The 21747-nt window shown below is 41.2% G+C and overlaps 1 protein-coding gene across 4 annotated transcripts in view; it reads left to right on the forward strand.

Moving 5' to 3' along the window:
* Positions 1 to 21747, forward strand: part of CNST (consortin, connexin sorting protein) — a 123206-nt gene that overhangs the window by 93511 nt on the left and 7948 nt on the right. For 3 of the 4 annotated variants that reach the window (XM_055323760.1, XM_055323759.1, XM_055323761.1), the window contains one exon: positions 9448 to 10319. In XM_055323760.1, coding sequence (XP_055179735.1) covers positions 9448 to 10319 — 872 coding nt within the window. Of the gene's footprint in view, positions 1 to 9447; positions 10320 to 11603; positions 12934 to 21747 lie in introns of those variants that run through there. The other variant, XM_055323762.1, reaches the window with a different exon arrangement.

A 21747-nucleotide genomic window follows, 5' to 3' on the forward strand; every position in this document is an offset into this window, starting at 1 on the left:
GCGATCCTGGGGTCCTAGGGATGGAGTCCTTCTTGGGCTCCCTACAGGGAGCCTGCTTCTCCCTCTCCTGTGTCTCTGCCTCTCTTTCTCTCTCTCTCTCTCTCTCTCTCTCTCTCTCTCTCTCTCAAATAAATAAATAAATAAATAATCTTAAAAAAAAAAAAAAGAAAGAAAGGGTTGTAAGAGGCACCCGCCTCTTAAATTTTGCAAGTGTTACAAGGACTATTTGTGCATTTACATTTTTTTGCATATACCTCTCCTACCAGACAAATTGCAAAGCGAGAATCTTTTTATATTGTATAACCCTATTTTTAGATATCTAGTCATGGAAATTGTAACATCTAAATTCTTATAGAAACAAAGTTACTTCCATGTTTTCAGTATATATCTATCTTTCAGTTATATCTATCTGAGTATGACAAAATTGTACAAAAATACTCTGAAACAAAGTTGGTTTTGGTATATTCAGATACACTTTTCTGTTTAAAAACCAGCAATTAGGGATCCCTGGGTGGCGCAGCGGTTTGGCGCCTGCCTTTGGCCCAGGGCGAGATCCTGGAGACCCGGGATCGAATCCCACATCGGGCTCCTGGTGCTTGGAGCCTGCTTCTCCCTCTGCCTGTGTCTCTGCCTCTCTCTCTCTGTGTGTGTGACTATCATAAATAAATAAAAATTAAAAAATAAAAAACCAGCAATTATGTACACATTTGACCAGAAATTTATGCTGTAAATCTAGATATTTAAGAGCTCTGTTTCTTGGTTTTTTATCTTCTCTTCCCCTTTCTTATAAACTAACTTATGGTGTAATTTAATTTCCATGTATACATTTCTAAAGCATTTATATTTTATACCACTTTCTGTGTCTTATGCTAAAAGCCCAAAGATTTTTAGAAACTCCTACAGTACTAATATATGTTCATTATAAAAATTTTAGGAAAAATAAATACATACATACATACATACATACTTTAGAAAATAAATAACTACATTTTAGGGTGTTTGTTTTTCCTGACGTATGATTTTAGTGCTGATTTATATTCTGAGGCTCCATGTTCCTGGGCCTGAGACCTGTCCTAGTAAACATGCAGCATCAGGTGTTTGAGTTGCCTAAAGAGTTAAGATGATGGTGATGACGATGCCTTGAATGTAATCTGCTGTCTTCTCTTTACAAAGCCTCTTCCCCCTCTACATCATTATTCCCTCTTCTTCTGTGAGGTGAATTTGGGATATTGCCTCAAGTCCATCCTACTATTCTCTGTTCTTCCTGTCTCTTCTCTTTTTTTCATTTTTTTAACAAATTGAAGTTTTCTCCAAATAAAATTATATTCCATATTTTGTATTTTGAAATACAAACTTCTCTTCCTTTTTCTCCCTTCACCTTTTTTTTTTTTTTTAAGTTTTAAGTCCTACAAGTATGTTTGTGATTTTCTTTACTTGGGGTATGTTGATATACAATGTTACCTTTGTTTCAGGTGCACAACATTGGACATCCCTATACGTTATGCTGGGCTCACCATAAGTATAGCTACTAGCTGTCATCATGCAATGCTATTACAGTATCATTGACTATATATTTCCTACAGTGTACCTTTTATTCCTTTGGCTTCTTCATTCCTGTATCTCTCACTCTTCTTCACCCATTTTGCCCTTCCTGCCCTCTCCTCTCTGACAACCATTAGTTCATTCTCTGTATTTATAGGTCTGATTCTGTGTTTTGTCTGTTTATTCGTTTGTTTTTTAGATTCTACAGGTGTGTGAAATCATTTGGTATTTGTCTTTCTCAGGCTGGCTTATTTCAATTAGCATAATACTCTCTAGATCCGTCCATGTTGTTGCAAATGGCAACATATCATTCTTCTTGATGGCTAATATTCCATTGTAGATATACCACATCTTCCTTATCCTTTCATCTGTCAGTGGACATTTGAGGTGCTTCCATATCTTGGCTATTGTAAATAATGCTGTGATAAATGTAGGAATGCACATTTTTTCAAATTAGTGTTTTTGTTTTCTTTGGGTAAATACTCAGTAGTATCAGGAATTATTGGATCATATGGTAAATCTTTTTAATTCTTTGAGGAACCTCTATACTATGTATAGTGGCTGTCTCTTTTTCCAGTCATTTTTATATTGGAAATTATAGTAAAATTAGCTTTATAAAGATCTTAAAGAGGGAGGAATTCACAAAATAGCCTCCCACTTTGGATATGGCTGTCTCCATGGTCTGTGCTTTGGGAAGACTGCTGTTACTGGCTGGTTGGTTTGACCGGTAGCACCGGTTGCTGCAGCTCAGGCTCAACACTATTTCTAGCTTTCTAGCTAGGCCTCTGCTGTGAGATATGTGGTACAGATGAGGAAACTGAGCTACCACATTCAAGTCACTTCCTTGTGCTTTGACTCACAACTAGAGACTGTGTCTTCAAAAAAAAAAAAGAAAAGAAAAGAAAAAAACTGTGTCTTCTGGTTTACAACTGAATGCAGCATCCTTCTGCTGAGTAAGTTGTATGCATCATCAAGACTTTCCTAATGCAGACATCTCCCCTGACAACCATCTCAGGAGGAAGGTAAATTCTGGGGAGAGAAATCTTGCCATGTCTGATAAAACAGTATCTTTTAAAGAAGAGTGTCACCTCTCCCAGAATTAATTTCCTCAGGTTGGTTATTTTCTGAATAAATGCATAGAAATGTGAGAAAAGTAGAAATATGAAAATAATCCTTTAAATGATTGTTATTAAATGTATTTTTCTTGTTTTACCTCATATTCCTCATTTTTAACAACATCCGACATGTAGTCCAATCTAGACTTGCCTTTTCTTGTTCTTTATCTCCAAATTCCTTGTTCTTAAGTTCTTTCTATAATATGTAACTTGCCGTTTTTTGTGTAAATGTTAAAGATACTGTTTCTGGAGCCAGACTGGTCTGGTTTGAATCCTGTCTCCACCATGTAAAACTGTGTGACCTTAGACAAGTTGCCTAACTTCTCTGGGCCTCTCTTTCCTCAGCTCCGCAATGTGAACACTAATAGTACTTACCTCATAGGATTTTTGTGAGGATTCAACTAGTCATTTCATGTTAAAAGTTCAGAGCGGGGGGTGGGGATCCCGGGGGGGGATCCCCTGGGTAGCTCAGTGGTTTGGTGCCTGCCTTCAGCCCAGGGTGTGGTCCTGGAGTCCTGGGATCAAGTCCCATGTCAGGCTCCCTGCATGGAGCCTGCGTCTCTCTCTGCCTGTGTCTCTGCCTCTCTCTCTCTCTGTGTCTCTCATGAATAAATAAATAAATAAATCTTAAAAAAAAAAAAAAAGTTCAGAACGGAACCTGCCCCGAGAGCAGAACTCAGTATATGCTCACTGCTCTTTCTTCTCTTCCTCCTCTTCACATTATCACTGCCCCTGCTAATGGTGTTCTGTTAATGTCCTCTATGTAGTATTCATTACAATCTACCATTGTTAAGTCTTCAAGTAATTTACACAGTATTTTGTATTTTCAGAATACTTTTATATATATTATTTCATCTGTTCCTCTTAACAACCAATGTAAATTAGCCTGAATCTATTTTAAGAAACTCAAGGAAGTAACTTATCCAGGAATAGAATTCATTAGAACTCAAGTCCAGACCCTAGTTTTCTGACCCTGAAGTCCAGGTATTTTATTAATTTATATTTTTCTTTATCAGGTAACATTTTATTTGTAAAAAATCACATGCTACACAATACATTATCACAAACAACAAAATGAAGATATGTAAGACTAATACCCAACAAAGGACCGAATTACTGTTGCTTGTTACAACTATCTTTGTGTTCCCATCTGCTCCATCCCCTACTTTCACCCCACTGATGAAAAAAACCATCAGCCTGGGGTTTTTGTTTTTGTTTTTAAGATTTTATTTATTTATTCATGAGAGAGACAGAGAGAGAGGGGCAGAGACACAGGCAGAAGGAGAAGCAGACTCCATGCAGGGAGCCCGACATGGGACCCGATCCCGGGTCTCCAGGATCACACCCTGGGCCGAAGGCGGCGCTGAACCACTGAGCCACCTGGGCTGCCCGAGCCTGGGTTTTATACTTCTCTTTCCCTTCTCATTTTTTATTTATTTTTATTTTTAATTTTTAAAAATTTTATTTATTTTTTTGAAAGAGAGCAAGCACTCATGCACAAGCAGTGGGGAAGGCAAAAAGGCCAGGGAGAGAGACTCTCAAACAGACTCCCCGCTGAGCATGGAACCCAACTGAGGCTCAATGTCATGACCCTGAGATCATGACCTGAGCCGAAATCAAGAGTGGGACACTCAGCTGACTGAGCCACCCAGATGCCCCTCCCCTCCCATTTTTTTTCAATGTTATTGAAGCACAATTTCCATACAAAAAAAATACCATTTTAAGTGTGTAATTTGAGGAGTTTTGACAACTGTATACATTCATATAACTATTACCCCAAGCACATCTTCATCATGCCAAAATCTTCTTCCCAGTCTTCTTTACAATCAGTCCCTCCTCCACCCAGGCCCAGGCAACCCAGTGCTTCCTGTTACTATCGGTAGGTTTTCCTTGCTTTAGAATTTACTGTAAATAGAATTTCTCAGCATAGTTTTCCAGAGGCACCATCTTGTTACACGTATGATTAGTTCATTCCTTTTCATTGCTGAGTAGTATTCTACTCTTAGACTATACCACAATTTGTTTATCCATTCACCTGTTAATATACATTTGGGTTGTTTCCATGTTGGGGATATCATGAATAAAACTTCTAATTTTTTGAAAAAGATTGTATTTATTTATCTGTTTAAGAGAGAGCATGAGCAGCGGAGGGGATGAACAGAACTTCTGTGAAGTCTTTTCTGTGGAGATATGATTTCATTTCTCTTAAGTAAAGAATTGAGGGTGGAATTGCTGGTCATAGGGAAGGTACATTTTTAATTTTCTAAGAAACTGCCAAGCTATTCTCCAGGATACCCACCAGTGGTATGTGAGGACTCTGGTTGCTCCACATCCTTGCTGACATTTACTGTTGTCAGTTTTTTTTTTAATTTAGTCATTTTAGGAACATGAATATCATTGTGGTTTTAACTTGCTTTTCCCTGATGACTGGGTATGAACATTTTTAGTTTTGAATTCGCCTCTATAGAAGCTGGACATTATCAACATTTTGTACTTAGTTTAAGTATTTTTTTCAGTGTACTGTCCTGATATCATTCACATGTTTGTACTTATGTTAATTAATGAGATATTCAGAAAATACATGTTCATTCATGAATGATTTAGTCTTATATCATGAATTTTGGGGGAATTTTACCCTAAAGAGAACTCCTGGGCGGGGCACCCGGCTGGCTCAGTTGGAGGAGCATGTGACTCTTGATCTCCAGGTTTTGAGCCCAAGCCCTGTGGTGAGTGTAGAGATTACTAAATAAATAAATAAATAAAATTTTAAAACAAGAAAGAGAACTCATGGAAGAATGGGAAATAACTCAGGGACATTTCTGTAGATTATGTGTTAGAATTTAGATTAAATCTAACTGCTCCTTTTAGAACTCTTTAACTCAGGGTCTATTAAGCCTCTGTCATGCATTCAGCCATTTTTCTTTCTTTCTTTTTTTTTTTTTTAATCAAAGTGGAGTTTTTGTTAGTAGATGTGAAGTGAATGAAGTTGGGAATAATAGACTCCCTAGATCTTTGGGTTCAGGAATACCGATTACAGAAATTCATGCTAATATTAACAGAAACATAAGCAATGATAAGTTTTATACTAGAATACTCGTCAAAAATTCAGAAAATATTTTTTATTAATCAGAGTGGATCAAACATTTAACTTCATTTTTTTCTTGAAACACCATTGAAATGTCAGAAAGGTATTCTTTGGTTTTTATGGGTTTTGTTTTTAAAGATTTTATTTAAGACAGAAAGAGAGCACAAGTGGAGGGAGCATCACAGGGAGATGCAGACTCCCCATCAAGCAGGGACCCCAATGTAGAGCTCAATCCCAGCACCCCAAGATCATGGACTGAGCCAAAGTCAGACCCTTATCTGACTGAGCCACCCAGACACCCCTAGAATGCATCCTAAAGGCAGAAACCCACAGTGACAGAATTGGCAAGGAAACAGCAGTGGATGTGACATCCAGAAAGATCCAGAAGCTGGAAAGCAGGTAGATGAATGGCAACTAGCTTATTACACCAGAGAAAGCTGAAAGCTGAGTGTCTACAGGAACAATATCGAGTCCTGCCTGGAAAGGTTTGGGAATGGGAAGCACAGAGGTGCCTCTAACGTCCAGCATACAGGGTTGGACTGGCAATGGGAGGTTGGGTCGAAAGACTCTACAAGAAACGCTTAGACATTTATAAGCCCTTTCTTTTCTTTTTTTTTTCTTTTTTATTTTTTTTAATTTTTTTTTATTTATTTATTTATGATAGTCACACACAGAGAGAGAGAGAGGCAGAGACACAGGCAGAGGGAGAAGCAGGCTCCATGCACCAGGAGCCCAATATGGGACTTGATCCCGGGTCTCCAGGATCGCGCCCTGAGCCAAAGGCAGGTGCCAAACCGCTGCGCCACCCAGGGATCCCTTATAAGCCCTTTCTACCAAGCAGGAAGTTGTTGTTTATTTCGTAGAACGTCTGAACTGGAAGAACTGTGGATGTGCATCAGGCACAACTCAAGGAAGGGGTATTATATAGAAAATGAGGACTGAGTGCAAATCTTAACCCCTGAACAATGGCAAGAGCCTTATCTAGAACCCTGGTCTCCTGCTTCCTCTCAGAGACACTGGCTACTTGTCCAGGAGATAAAACCTCCAGATATTCATATTGAAATTCATATTAGGGCAGCTGGGGTGGCTCAGCGGTTTAGCACCTCCTGCAGCCCAGGGCATGATCCTGGGGACCCGGGATTGAGTCCCACATCGGGCTCCCTGCATGGAGCCTGCTTCTCTCTCTGCCTGTGCCTCTGCCTCTCTGTGTATCTCTCATGATTAAATAAATAAAATCTTTAAAAAAAAAATCATATTAAAGGCCTCCCAGCAAATGGCCCAGGCCCTCTTGGTTCCCATACAGAGGACTGACTCCTCCTGGAGAACTTGCCTTTAACCACAGAGCTGCATGTTGTCTCATTTAAGAAAGCCTCAGATAGGAAATACAAAACCAAATCAGCCCGTCAAGCCCAAAGAAGCTCAAAGGAAATAAAATGGAGAGAACAGATGAAAGCTTTAAATAAATGAACAGTGTCACATGTTAAAGAGAATATTGTATACATAAAAACAAGAATAAGGAGCTGTTTTAAAATAAGAAAAACATTCAGGGAAAGAAAATGCTCTTTGAAGTTAAAAAGAATGATACCCACAATAAAAAATTAATTACAGGATGCCTGGGTGGCTCAGTCAGCTGTGCACCACTCTTGATTTCAGCTCAGGTCATGATCTCACGGTCGTGAGATCAAGCCCCACGTCAGGCTCTGTGTTGAGTGTGGAACCTGCTTAAGATTCGCTGTCTGCCTCTGCCCCTCCACCCCTCACTCTCACGCACTTTCTCTCTAAAAAAATAATAATAAAAATTAAAATTAATTAGAAAAGTCAAAAATTGAGGCAGCATCCCCGAAAGTTAATCCGAAAGCAAAGAGGAAGAGTGTGGCAGGAAAGGTAAAGATGAGCAGTCCATGAGGCCAGATCTGAAGACAAGCATTCTAGAATGAGAGAACAGAAAGCAACAAATAATTAGGGAAATAATACAGGAAAATTCCCAGAATTGAAGTTCATGAGTTTCCAGGTTCAAAGTCCCACCAAGTACCCAAAACAAAGAAAGAAACTAAAAGAAGCTTCAGGACCAGGACCAGATACAAGGAAAATAATCTAAATCTTCAAGGATGCAAATGTAAGTTATGGGAGATTGGCATTCAGATTAGTTGAGAGACTCCGAAGCCCTACCAGAGCGGGACACAGTACACCAGTGCCTTAGAAGCTGTGAAAGGAAATTGTCTCCAACATAGGAAACTTGACCCAACCAAATATTTTAGTCAGGGGTGAAGGAAAAGACTTTCAGATCTAACCAACCTTAGGTTTACCTTCCATAAGCCTTAAAAAGAAAAAAAAAATTCCAAGAGAATAAGCAAAGAGGAAGACCTGGGATTCAGAAACAATGTTTCCAGCACAGAACCAGAGGGAATTCCAGGGATCACGGAAGGGAACTCCAAGGATCACAGGAAGGGAATTCCAGGACAAGCCCTGTGTAACTGGCCTAGAGAGCAGCTCCAGTTAGGAGCTCAAGAAGGTATCTTGTGTGGTTTCTTTAAGATTTTTTTTTTTTAACTTTTTAAAGTAAACTCTACACTCAATGTGAGGCTCAAACTCAAACCCCTGAGATCAAGAGTCACATGCTCCACTGACTGAGCTAGCCAGCTGCCCAAAGAAGGATATATTTTAAAACTAATGGTATAGGGATCCCTGGGTGGCGCAGCGGTTTGGCGCCTGCCTTTAGCCCAGGGCGCGATCCTGGAGACCCGGGATTGAATCCCACGTCGGGCTCCCGATGCATGGAGCCTACTTCTCCCTCTGCCTGTATCTGTTGATACATAGGATATACTTGTATATCTCTCCGAGTCTGGAGATATGTAGGCAAGGATTTTTTTTTTTAGATTTTTTTTTTTTTTATTTGATGGAGAGTGAGCACAAGTAGAGGGAGTGTCAGGCAGAGGGGCAGACTTCCTGCTGAGCAAGGAGCCTGATGCAGGGCTCCATCCCAGGACCCTGTAGGGATCATGGCCTGAGCCAAAGGCAGACACCTGAGCCACCCAGGCACCCCAGCAAGAATTTTTATTACATGAAAGAATGAGGCAGTTACCAAGAGTACGCAAAATAAGTGGAAAAGAGAAAAGAAAATATATCCTACTACACCGTCCGTGTGAGTCGGTCGTGAATACTACTTATAAACCCATAGCAAGGTAAATGTGAATATCGATTTGCCCCAGAATTGTGTTGAATTGTAGTGAGAAGCTAGAGAAGGGGAAATAATATACCACTGGGGGAAAGGAATAGAAAGAACCGAGAGAACTAATCCTTTTCTTCCCCAGTAGGTAGTTTTTAAAACTGAAAAAATCAGCAACAGCATAAATGTTATCTGTTGGTAAATGGAGGGTAAATATGAAAGGAATTATAGAAAGCCAGTAAAGTTCAAAAAACCATCTTTCAACCTTTGAAAAAATTGTTCCATGAATAATGAAGAACTCTGCATTCATATTTGTGTTCTGAACAGTGTTAATTTCTATATGTAAAGGGTTATTTAATATATAATATTAGAGTATTTCCTCTCTCTAAGGACCCCATTAATCCAGCAGATGCAATTTCCACTGGAGAGGTTTCAAATTTTGTTGTGTCACACGTATTATTCACATCTGTCCCTTGCCCTTTCCTCCTGTGCAAAGTGTTGTTTTGAACCTTAAACAACTTGTTTTTCTTCATCTTCAGAGAGTGAAAGTTGTCTTGGCGCGGTGCCAGTGCCAGGGGGAGAAAGCCAGCGTCATCAAGAGCAAACCCGGGAGAGGAGTAGCCCCTGCTGTCCTCACATGGACAGGCTGGCCGATCCCCCGCGCCTGCCTGTAACTTCAGGGAAGGACCACGGGGGGGAGGAGCCGCTCTGCAGCGCCGAGGCCCCGCGGGAACTGCCCGCCCAGTCCTGGGACGCCTGCGAGGATGACAGCCGCCTGCAGCTGCCTCTCCTGGGGCCCAGCGGAGATGTGGCCACAATAGGCCTGGCTGCAGACCCCGCCGTGGCGCTCCCCAGCGAGTCCATGAGAGAGCCGCTCATCTCCCCCGGCTCTGACCTCATAGCACCTGCGCTGATCTCCGAGGGAAGATATTCACAGACTCACAGAAAGGGACTCCGTTTACCACTTAAGGATGCTTCGGAGGCGTTGCCCACGGACCGACTGGAACATAGGGAATTCAATGAGCTGCAGCAACCCGATCTCCCAGACAGCGATGGAAAATCACCGCTGGGGCCGCCTGACCCCCAGCGCTCTGAGAGCGCATTTGGTGAGGGTAATAAGGTGTCTGTCTTAAGTGCAGCTCCTCCAGGGGTGTGTATGGCCCCGGAGGAGGTGGTGGATGAGGACGATCGAGTCAGCAGAGAGACTGAAGACTATTTGAACAGCCTTTTAGAAGGTTGCTTAAAAGACACCGAGGACTCCCTGTCCTGTGAAGAGAACCAAGAGGAAGACTCAGACCTCCTTCCAGATCTTTCTCCTGAAGAAGCCTCCTACAGTCTGCAAGAGGATCTGCCTTCCGACGACAGCTCTCTTTCTCTTGATGACCTCGCAAAAAGGATAGAGATTGCAGAGGTAAGTTTGGGATTTAATAGAAGAGCAATTAAAAGCAAAAGGAAATTTTAAAAACACCTCTGCTAAATAGTGCCTTGGTTTTGTACATTTTCCCTGGTTTCCAACATGACAGGGAAATCTACCTATCATAAACTTTTAATAATTAGTAATTTTATTTTGTATATGGATTGAATAAGATGACTTTTGATCATGATGTTTATACCTCAGGAACTTTTTTTGCATGCCTCCAGGGAAAGTTAGTGTTAGCAACACTGTTTCTTATTTTGCTGTCACTTTGACAGTTCTGGCAATTATAATCAAGGCAAGATTACTTACATTCTTGTAAGAAAACCTCATTTTTCCCCCACATACATCTAGAAGTTAAAACACATACTCACTATTTCTTATGATTATTACTATATTTTTTAATTCTTTAAAAGATTACAACAGAACAAAGGAAACATTTTATTATTTTTTTAAGGTTTTATTTATTTATTCATGACAAAGAGAGAGAGAGAGAGAGGCAGAGGGAGAAGCAGGCTCCATGCAGGGAACCCAACGTAGGACTCGATCCCGGGTCTCCAGGATCACACCCCAGGCCAAATGTGGCACTAAACCGCTGGGCCACCAGGGCTGCCCACGTTTTAAAATACAAAGAGAAACTGGGTGGATTTTCAAGCCATTAAGTTATATGTTGTAAGTCTTCTCTTTCTTGTAGTATTAATTTATAAGCTGTAGTTTGATCAGATTTCATACTTACTGCTTCACTAAGACAAATTGTATACATAATATAAAGTTTCTCCAAATAGTAAGGAAGCTGGTCAAAACAAAACATATCATGGTAGACAGGATCAAGACGATCAGTCTTCTTTGTTTGATAATACATTTTTTTTAAGTTAAGAGGGAAAAAGGGCAGCTCAGTCAATGAAGCGTCTGCCCTTGACTCAGGTCATAATCTCAGGGTCCTGAGATCGAGCCCCCATCAGACTCCTTGCTCTGTGGAGAGCCTGCTTCTCCTTCTCCCTCTGCCCTTTCCCCTGTTTGTGTGCTCTCTCTCAAATAAACAAAATAGAAATCTTTAAAAAAAAATAATGATAATAAAGTTAAGGGGGAAAAATCCATATGCAAACTGTAGCTCCAGTGGAAGGTGGCTTTGTTCGGTGGAAAGAACAGTCTTACACAGTCTAAAGTCACATACAGACCCACCCACTAGCAACCCTGCAGAGTTCCTGCTAACCTCTCCATGTATGTTTCCTCCCCTGAAAATTAGGATACCAACTACTCTTCCTGTTTTTCATCTTCTAGGTTTTTCCAAGTAAGCTTTTAAGTCCCATTTATAGCCATTGTTTTCTCTTTCTACATCATCATTGGAAGGAAAAAAACAAACTTTAAGTAGAAACTGAAAAAGCAACAGAGCCAGAATGGACAGCAGAGTACCCAGGAAAGCAGCGCCCTGCAGAAGCTTGCTCAGATCCTCAGCTGTCAGGCTACTGGCTTGCTGCATTGCCACTTCTAGTCAGCTCCCCAGCAGCTAGTCCTAATTTGATCTTGACTAAGTTAAATAAAATAATAAAGCACTTGATCTATTATCCATTCATTTATTTTAACTAGATCTTTTTATTACCATTTGCAAGTCAGTCCTCTATAAACTATGATTTTTTTTTTCTTCCTAATTTCCTCTTGAAATTGTTTCATAGTACTTAATGAGTACAGAGTTTCTGTTTGGGTTGATGAAAATTTTAGAAATAGATACTAGTAGTGGTGGCACAACATTGTGAATATAATTAATACACTGAATTGTTAAGACTGCAATTTTATATTAGACATACCTTACCACAATTTTTTCTTAGAGTTAAAAAAAAATTAAAATAGAGGGGTGCCTGGCTGGCTCAGTCAGTGGAGCATGCAACTCTTGATCTCGGGGTTGTGAGTTCGAGCCCAACATTGGGTGTACAAATTATATAAAAATAAAATCTTCAAAAGAATAGTGTTTTCATTAAAATAAAATAAATAAATAAAGCCAGTAGTAAAATACTGGACCCAGTATTCCTTCCCTTGTTCATTTTCACCAGACTTCTGATACAGAGAACTATCAAAACGGAAGTCACACCTATATTCAAATCTAGCTGTAATACCAAAAGTTTCCCCTTCCCTGACCACTGCTTTTCACACCAATGATCCAGTTGACCCTGTGGAGAAAAGACAGAAGGTCTAGTTTTAGATTTTTAGGTATAAATGGTGAAGGGTCAGAGCGCTCCTGATGGGTCTCCTACTTTACAGAATGCCTGTAGTCGGGGTTTGCTATTGAACTACAGCCACATGGAGTGTTCTTTCAGCTCGTAACGTCAGTTTTTCCTACTAGATAACACCTCACAGGGGTAGAAACTTTTTTTTTTTAAGATTTTATTTACTCATGAGAGAGAGAGAGAGAGAGAGAGAGAAGGAGAGACACAGGCAGAGGGAGAAGCAGGCTTCATGCAGGGAGCCCAATATGGCACTCGATCCCAGATCTCCAGGATCACGCCCTGGACTGAAGGCAGGTGCTCAACTGCTGAGCCATCCAGGCGTCCCAGGGGTAGAAACGATTTACGTTTTAAACTTGTCTTTCCTGTGAAGTTCTCTTCTGTAAGTGCTGCTTCCCTTTCCTAAAATTCTATTGATCTGTTAAGTTGTACTATTTTAAGAACCCCAAAAGCTACATATGATTAACGAAACTAATTTGTATTCCTGTGATAATGGTGAACAGATTGTTTCTGAATATTTCCTCTCCATTCTGAGGAATATGCTTCAATAAATTCTGCCTCACCCTGACAGGAAAAGAGTTTTAAAGTTTCAAAACTAAAAAATCACTAGTGCAGGATGCTTGGGTGGCTCAGTGGTTGAGCATCTGCCTTTGGCTCAGAGCATGATTCCAAGGTCCCGAGATTGAGTCCCGCATCAGGCTCCCCGGAGGGAGCCTGCTTCTCCCGCTGCCTGTGTCTCCGCCTCTCTCTCTGTCTCTCATGAATAAATAAATAAAATCTTTAAAATAAAATTAAAATTAAAAATCACTAATGCTTACAATTTCCTTACTACCTTAAGAGTGAAGTTTTGGCCTAAATAAAATGTCCAGGCGATACTGGGTTTGCTTGTAAGTACAAACTTCTTTCTTTCTTTTTTTTTTTTTAATTTTATTAATTTATTTGAGAAAGCACATGAGCTGGGGTGAAGGGCATGGAGACCGAGACGGAGAAGCAGACTCCATTGAGCAGGGAGCCTAACTTGGGGCTGGATCCCAGGACCCTGGGAACATCATCTGAGCCGAAGGCAGATGCTTTTCCAACCAACTGAGCCACCCAGGCACCCTGCAAACTTCTTTTTAATCCAAACACTGTTGTATGTTCTCAGCAGCATCCTACTAAGGCTCTCTGTTCCATCAAGTGCTGAGGATACAGTGAGGATTCAGATGAACTTCTGATTTCATCTATTGGGGCCTCACTTGGGTAATTTTCCTGGACTTGTTTTTAAAATATTTTTCATGCTTCCATACTTTGGTGAATAGAAGATACAGAGCATAATGTCTTAATAACCAAATATTTGCACACAGTATGTTCATGCCCTCTGGAGCCACAGAGGCTGCTAGGTCTACTCTCTTCCAGATTGCTGTGCTGCCCTAGTGAGTCCTCCAGTCTCTCTTCCAAACTGACCCTTGCTTCTGTGAGTGACTCTGCCCCTAAGCAATTTCCTCACTGGTCCTCACTCTGCCAACCTCTGTGGTTATGGTGGAATGGTCACAATGAAAGTCACTGCCACATTTTCCCCATTTGTTGGTCTCCCTGCTTTCATTTTCTTGGCACTTCCGCATTGCTCAACTGTGGATGCGGTGCTGCTTGGCTTTGACAACCACCACCAGCCCATTGGGAGCGTTTGCTGTTGTCTTTTAAACAATCAGGGGCGCCTGGGTGGTTCAGTGGTTGAGCGTCTGCCTTTGGCTCAGGGCGTGATCCTGGGGTCCTGGGATCGAGTCCGCATCAGGTTCCCCTGCAGGGAGTTTGCCTCTCTCTCTGCCTATGTCTCTGCCTCTCTCTGTGTGTCTCTCGTGAATAAATAAATAAAATCTTTTAAAAAAAAAATAAGGATGCCTGGGTGGCTCAGCAGTTGAGCACCTGTCTTTGGCCTGATCTGTCTTGGCCTGATCCTGGAGACCCGGGACGGAGTCCCACATCGGGCTCCCTGCATGGAGTCTGCTTCTCTCTCTGCTTCTCTCTTTGCCTATGTCTCTGCCTCTCTCTCTCTGTGTGTCTCTCATGAATAAATAAAATCTTCATAAAAAAAATTAGGCTCATCACATCAAATGAAATAATTTATTCAGAATCTCATGGAGAATGAAAACTGTTTACACTAATTTAATTCCAGGATGTAGAGACATGTGTAAATGAAACTTTTCTGGGTTTTATTTTTTTTTAAGATTTTATTTATTTATTCATAGAGATGCAGAGAGAGAGAGAGGCAGAGACACAGGCAGAGGAAGAAGCAGGCTCCATGCAGAGAGGCCAACATGGGACTCGATCCAGGGTCTCTCCAGGATCACGCCCTGAGCTGAAGGCAGCACTAAACCGCTGTGCCCCCAGGGCTGCCCTTTTCTGGGTTTTAGAAGCAGTTTTAAATCCAGAACAACTTTTCTAGGTAAAATGATAGCTTAGTATCTGAAGCACCGATGTTCTTTCCTATGTAAAAAAAGAGCATGACACCCTCTCACTGGAAGTATAACTGGCACTGTTTAATTTCTTTAAAAGATTTTATTTGAGAAAAAGAGCACAAGTGGAGCAGAGGCAGAAGCAGACTCCCCACTAAGCAGGGAGCCCGACATGGGGCCCAATCTCAGGACCCCAGGATAATGACTCGTGCTGAAGGCAAACACCCAACCAACTGAGCCACCCAGGCTCCCCAACAGGTGCTATTTTTAAAAGCATCAAAAACATTTATGCTCATTTCATAGATATTTAACATAAGTTCATCACATGTACAGTGTCAGCAAGGTAGAGATTCACTCTTTTGGGGTCCCTCCTCAGTAATTTTTATGTGACTTCTGTGTGTACAATGATTGCAGATGCAGTGGCTAAAAATTCAGATAGGGACACTCCTTATATAAAGCCTGCATTCCCAACAGGTGTCCAAATCCAAGTGTTATCTGTTGGCTGAATTTCACTATCCTAGTTTTGGGGAAAAGATGAAATTTTATTACAATACCCATGAAATTCTGACATTATTTTAATGTCGAAACCCAAACTGCCTCTACCCAAGGAGCCTGGTAATGCCAATAATCACTGACTTGCTTGGTTCTAGAACCTGGGAGGGTTGTGTTACCTTCTTTTAAAACCCTTCAGCTGTTATGGGGCATCTGGGTGACTCAGTGGGTTGAGCAGCTGACTCTTGACTTGCCTGAGGTCATGATCTCAGGGTTGTGGGATTGAGCCTCCCCATAGGCTCCACACAAAGTGGAGAGTCTGCTTGTCCCTCATTCTCTCTGCTCCTCCCCCTGCTTCTGCTCTCTATCTCTAAAATAAATGAATAAAATCTAAAAAAAAAACAAACAAAAACAAAACACTACCAGTTCTTCAGCTGTACCTAGCATCAAACCTGACACAAGAAATGAATTATTCAAATTCAAGATGGTGTCATGATCCAACCCCATACTGCTAATAAAAGTCCACTCTGGGTGGCTCACAGCGGTTTAGCTCCTGCCTTCGGCCCAGGGCGTGATCCTGGAGACTCAGGATCGAGTCCTGCATCAGGCTTCCTGCATGGAACCTGCTTCTCCCTCTGCCTGTGTGTCTCTGCCTCTTTCTTTCTTTCTTTCTTTCTTTCTTTCTTTCTTTCTTTCTTTCTTTCTTTCTTTCTTTCTCTTTCTTTTCTTTTTTCTTTTCTTTCTTTTCTTTTCTCTTTCTTCCTTCCTTCCTTCCTTCCTTCCTTCCTTCCTTCCTTCCTTCCTTCCTTTCTCTCTCTCTCTCTCTTTGTGTCTCTCATGAATAAATAAATAAATCTTTAAAAACAATAAAATGAAAGTCCACTCAGCTTGTAGTAGGTTGTTCCATAAGGGAGTGGGGGTGAGGGAATTGTTTTGTTTTCTGAGTAACATTGAATATTGGGTAAATTTCATGAAAATTAATCTGTCTTTTCATATTGAAAAAATCATAATATATAATTTAAGAGATCCCCTTCGTGAGCACATTTTAGCAGCATGATACACCATATGGAGATAAACCATTCATTTTTCCTCATTAATATATATATGTGTAATCTATTTGCGGGGACTGACATGGTATGTTCAGAAAACTATAATAAATGTTTCAGATTGCAATTGATACTTGTCTTTAAAAATGATGTTATAATAATTTCAAAAAGTTTTTAATACGGGGTGCCTAGAGGCTCAATCCATGAAGCGTCTGCCTTCAGCTCAGGTCATGATGCCAGGGTCCTGGGATTTAGCCCAGCTTTGGGCTCCCTGCTCAGCAGAGAGTCTGCTTCTCCCTCTGCCTCTGCCCCTCCATGCTGCTTGAGCACACATTTTTTCTCTCTCAAATAATAAAATCTTTTTTAAAAAAATACATTTTTGTATTTTCTACAAAGCTAACACATTATTGCCAATAATGGTCACCTACACAGAAGGCTTTTGTTTTGTTTTTAAACCGAGTTTACTTAGAAAAATAAATTACCTTTGAAAACATATTTAGTTTTGGTTATGTTAAGGGAGAAAATCTATGTTATTCAAATAAGTATAAGCTAGGTGCTGTCTGCAGGTAAACTGCTCATCTGTGTATTCATTTTACCTTTGGCATATTTGTTGAGTACCTACTATATACTCTAGAAACTGAGGACACACCAGCGAGCACACGTCTGGTCCCTGCTCTTGTGAAGCTTACTCTCTAGATGGAGAGGCACATAATAAATAAGTTCACATAAAAATAAACAATATAGGGGCACCCCGGAGGTCTCGGTGGGTTAAGTGTGGGACTCGATCTCAGCTCAGGTCTTGATCTCAGGTTTGTGAGTTCAACAGACGCACTGATCAAGCAGGAGGGAGGCACTGGGAGAGCTGGCGCCACTGGGGCACAGTGAACGAGGGGAGGCGGGCAGGCTGCGTGGCCGGTTCCTGGAGGGCCTCTGGACCAGGGTAGGGAACTGGAGTCAAATTCAGTGGGTGGCGGAAAGCCGAGGTTTTGAGCAGGACCTGTGACCAGATCTGCTTTCTGGCTGCACTGGGGAGAGCAGGAGGCACAGGAGGCGGAGCCAAAGCAAGGAGACCCATCAGGTTATGGCCGCAGGCAAGGTGTGGGAGGCTGGGCCAAGGCAAGGAGTCCCATCAGGTTTTGGCCACGGTTCAGGTGAGAAGTCCTGAAGAGTGGGCTGAGCGGCTGTGGTGAGGATGCCCTTTGAGCGAGGACTGACAAGACTGGCGGCTGATTGGTTAGATAGAGTCAGGCTGTGACTGAAGCAGCAGCCCCGAGAGCAGGAAAATCAAATGTTCTGTTCTGGAATCTACCTATTATATTTTATTTATTTATTTGAGAGAGATCTCGAACACAGAGAGAGAGGGAGAAACACACACACACACATACACACACACACACATACACACACACCCCAGGAAGCCCGACCTGGGGCTCCATCCAGGACCCCAGGTTTATGACCTGAGCCACCCAGGCGCCCCTGGAGTCTACCTATTTAAACAATGGGAGTTAAAAAGTAGAGTGGTTCTTAACATTCTTATTTCTTTTCCTACTTTATACTTATTAAGTGGTTAAGCAAACAAAAGCAAATTACAAAAACATGAAGTGGTGCCTAATCTAGAAACATAGATAATAAAATAATTTGGAGGTGCATGGATGGCTCAGTTGGTGAAGCATCCGCCTTCCGCTCAGGTCATGATCCCCAGGTCCTGAGATCGAGCCCCGAGTTGGGCTGCTTGCTATGCGGGGGAGTCTTCTCCCTCTACCTCCCTTGTTTGTGCTCGCACACTCTCTCTCTCTCCCTCTCTCTCTCTCTCTCTCAAATAAATAAATAAAATCTTTTTTCAAACCTATTTTTATTTTAAAAAAACAAAGCCTCTTTCCTTTTTAAACTCCTCTTTTAAAAGTCCAGCATTGAGCAGCCCCCGTGGCACAGCAGTTTGGCGCCGCCTGCAGCCCAGGGTGTGATCCTGGAGACTTGGGATCGAGTCCTGCATCGGGCTCCCTGCATGGAGCCTGCTTCTCCCTCTGCCTGTGTCTCTGCCTCTCTCTCTGCGTGTATGTGTCACTCATGAATAAATAAATAAAATCTTTAAAAATAAAAGTCCAGCATTGATGTACTTCATCATTATTTGTTTTTTCCTCTTTTTTGTTCTCTCCCTATTGCACTAAGATGCAGCACTGCGGGGCCAGAGGTCACCACTGCTTTCTTTCTGAAAGATGGCTTTCCTCCTCTAGCTGCCTCCTCTTGCTCCTGCTGTGACTGATAATATTAATTTGCTGTATGAGAAGCCATGACATTAATCTACTTGCAGAGTAATTGAATGACACAGAAGCTCTTTCCTCTACCCATCTCCTCCCCCATGTCACTAGATCAGTGGATTTAGCCATTAGTTTAAGTATCTCTTAAATGGGGTGATGTGTAAGGTAAGGATTTGTCACAAGAGGTAACAAGTACTTTGGAAACACAAAAGAAACTGCTTGGGTTTATTTGAAAATTCTGTTCATCTCACTTTCACTGCAATATGTAACAGGCAACACTAAGCAGAATTTTAATAGTCCTAGAGAATAAGTTCTCTTCACGTAAAGAAAATGGCAAAAGGTTTAACGAACTTGTATCCAAACCCTATGGGGAGCAGGCGCAACAAATGTAAGCAGGTTACGTGAGCTGCCTAAGCTTGGCTATTCTGTAAAATGGGACTGCTGATGCCTGTGTGATAGAGTTGTAAAGATTGTGGCATGTCGTGTAAAGGTGTACTGATTCACTAAATTGTACTTCTTACTCTGGAGCCCAAATCTAAGGGAGCTGGCAGGGAGCATCTCTTGTTCCTTCAGTGAACAGGGATGGTAAATTTGACACGTTCTTCTATTGGGAAACCACAGGCAAGTAAGCCACTTAGAATATACGAGTATGATTTGTGAATGTCAATTCTCAGGTCATTGAGAAACCAAGCATGCGTTCCTGTTCAAAATTTACCAGCCCTGAACTTCAGAATTGAGCAGGCTTCTGTCACTAGAAGAGTATTATGTGGTATCTGCTTTCTCCTTTAATTTTTTTTGCGGAAGCAATTCTAACAGCAAGGCCCTCTCAGTGGGATCCTTGTCAGTTAGGATTCACTGTGCCAAGCAAAACTTTGTTTTTTTATGACTAGTTAATTCTTAAAACACTATTTAAGATGTCATTGATATTTGAGGGGACACACAGAGGAACTCTTTCCTTGCAAATGTATAGGACTAAGCTAGATGGATATTTTGTTTTGCTTTTGTTTTTAATTCTGTGCTAATTCATGGAGTACCACCAGTGACAATTACATTAATTACAGTTTATGCGTTCTTTTTGTTCTCAGTGGAAGGGCTGTTATACTTTGTTTGGATAGGAAAGAAACTTGGTAATTGAAGTGGGAAACTAAGTTAGGTTTTTAAAAGCTTTATTTCTTTATTTAAAAATTAGCCTTTTAATGTTGACATTATGGTAAAAAAGGGGAAAAGGGCATTGAAACTTTTTTTTACAATAGTTTGGAGAAGATGCATTTCCATGTGTCCATAATCATCATCTCTACCTATGTAGAAGCACTTGGCAGTCTTTTGAGTGAGACCTCAAACTAAGACCCTGACCTTGCTTGGGCTTACTTGCCTTTGTACCATAGAATCAAGGAAAACTCTGCAAGTTGTTTCTTAAATGTTTATGTTTGACTGCCTTGGTGTGGTAGGTGGAATTTCTGTCCTGGGGATGGGTTCTAAGACCCCTGCCCAAAACTCCTGCCAAAACAGGAAGGACAGCATCCATTTGTCTTCTAAGAGTTGCCCCCCTGGCATTCATCTCCCATGCCTAAAATTGGTCCCACCATACCTTGTATAAGGTGTGGTTAGATTTCTAGACAAGAATTAAGAGTTGATTGGGGAAGGGTGTCAAAACAGAATGTTGGCCCATCTCACACAACTGTGTCTTTCATTTTGTTGCAAAGTGTTCCACCTTTGGCCATTAGAAGCACCTTGAGGTTGGCTTCTGTGTTGTTCTGACAAACCCCATTCTTTATAGCATACTTCCTCATATTCTGGTGCTACAAACTGTTCCAGGTTCATGGAGGATTTTTCCTGCTCTGGCCCTTAAGGCAGGGGCCTACCAGGCTGGTGTGCTACCACTGGCTGCTACATCTCAGAAGCACATCTGTGTCTTTCAGAAGACTTCAGAGTTTCTCGCTTGGCCCTTCAATATACTTTTATTCACATTCACTGTCTTTTTATTTTATTTTATTTTATTTTATTTTATTTTATTTATTCATTTTTAAGATTCCATCCATTTATTCATGAGAGAGGCAGAGACATAGGTAGAGGGAGAAGCAGGCTCCCTGTGGGGAGCCCGATATGCGACTCCATCCCAGGACTCCGAGATCACAACCTGAACCAAAGGCAGATGCTCAACCAGTGAGCCACCCAGGTGCTCCTGTCTTTTTATTTATGATTTGAGTCTGTTTCTTGAATTTACAGATTGAAAATTCGTATCACAAAGATATGAAAGTAACAGTAACGCCACCCTGGGGCTCATCCTCACAATTATTCTTTTTTTTTTTTTAATTTTTTTTATTTATCTATGATAGTCACACAGAGAGAGAGAGAGACAGGCAGAGACACAGGCAGAAGGAGAAGCAGGCTCCATGCACCGGGAGCCCGATGTGGGATTCGATCCAGGGTCTCCAGGATCACGCCCTGGGCCAAAGGCAGGCGCCAAACCGCTGCGCCACCCAGGGATCCCCCTCACAATTATTCTTAATAGGACTGTTTTTTCCTTAGTAGTTAAAGCAACTTGAAAACACTTCTGATAGGTAAATTCGCTGTGGGTAAATGTAGGACTTTATTTTATGGATAAAAATAGTGAATCAGTCTATGATAATTCCACCCCTCCTTTTTTTTTTACATTTACTAAAAATAAGAATATCAGTGATACATCGTTAGTAGTAATATAGCCACTAAAAGTCATTTCTGTTTTTCATCTCTTCCTCTTCAGAAACTTATGAGGACTTTTTTTCCTCTCTTTTTTTCAGTGTGGTACTTGTAAAATCAGTTTTCTCTGTCATAGAAAGGAGCTCTTTAATGCTATATAAGGGAGTGTTTAATGTTGCTTTCTAAAGAAACATTTGAAAGGCTATTCCCTTGCATATTTGTACATTCCATTTTAATGTCACTAAAGTGCTTTAGTTTTCTCAAAAGAAGGACATCATTTGAAATACACATTTCCTATA

This window comes from Nyctereutes procyonoides, unplaced genomic scaffold (genome assembly GCF_905146905.1).
Source record: "Nyctereutes procyonoides isolate TBG_1078 unplaced genomic scaffold, NYPRO_anot_genome, whole genome shotgun sequence".
Classification (NCBI taxonomy): Eukaryota; Metazoa; Chordata; class Mammalia; order Carnivora; family Canidae; genus Nyctereutes; species Nyctereutes procyonoides.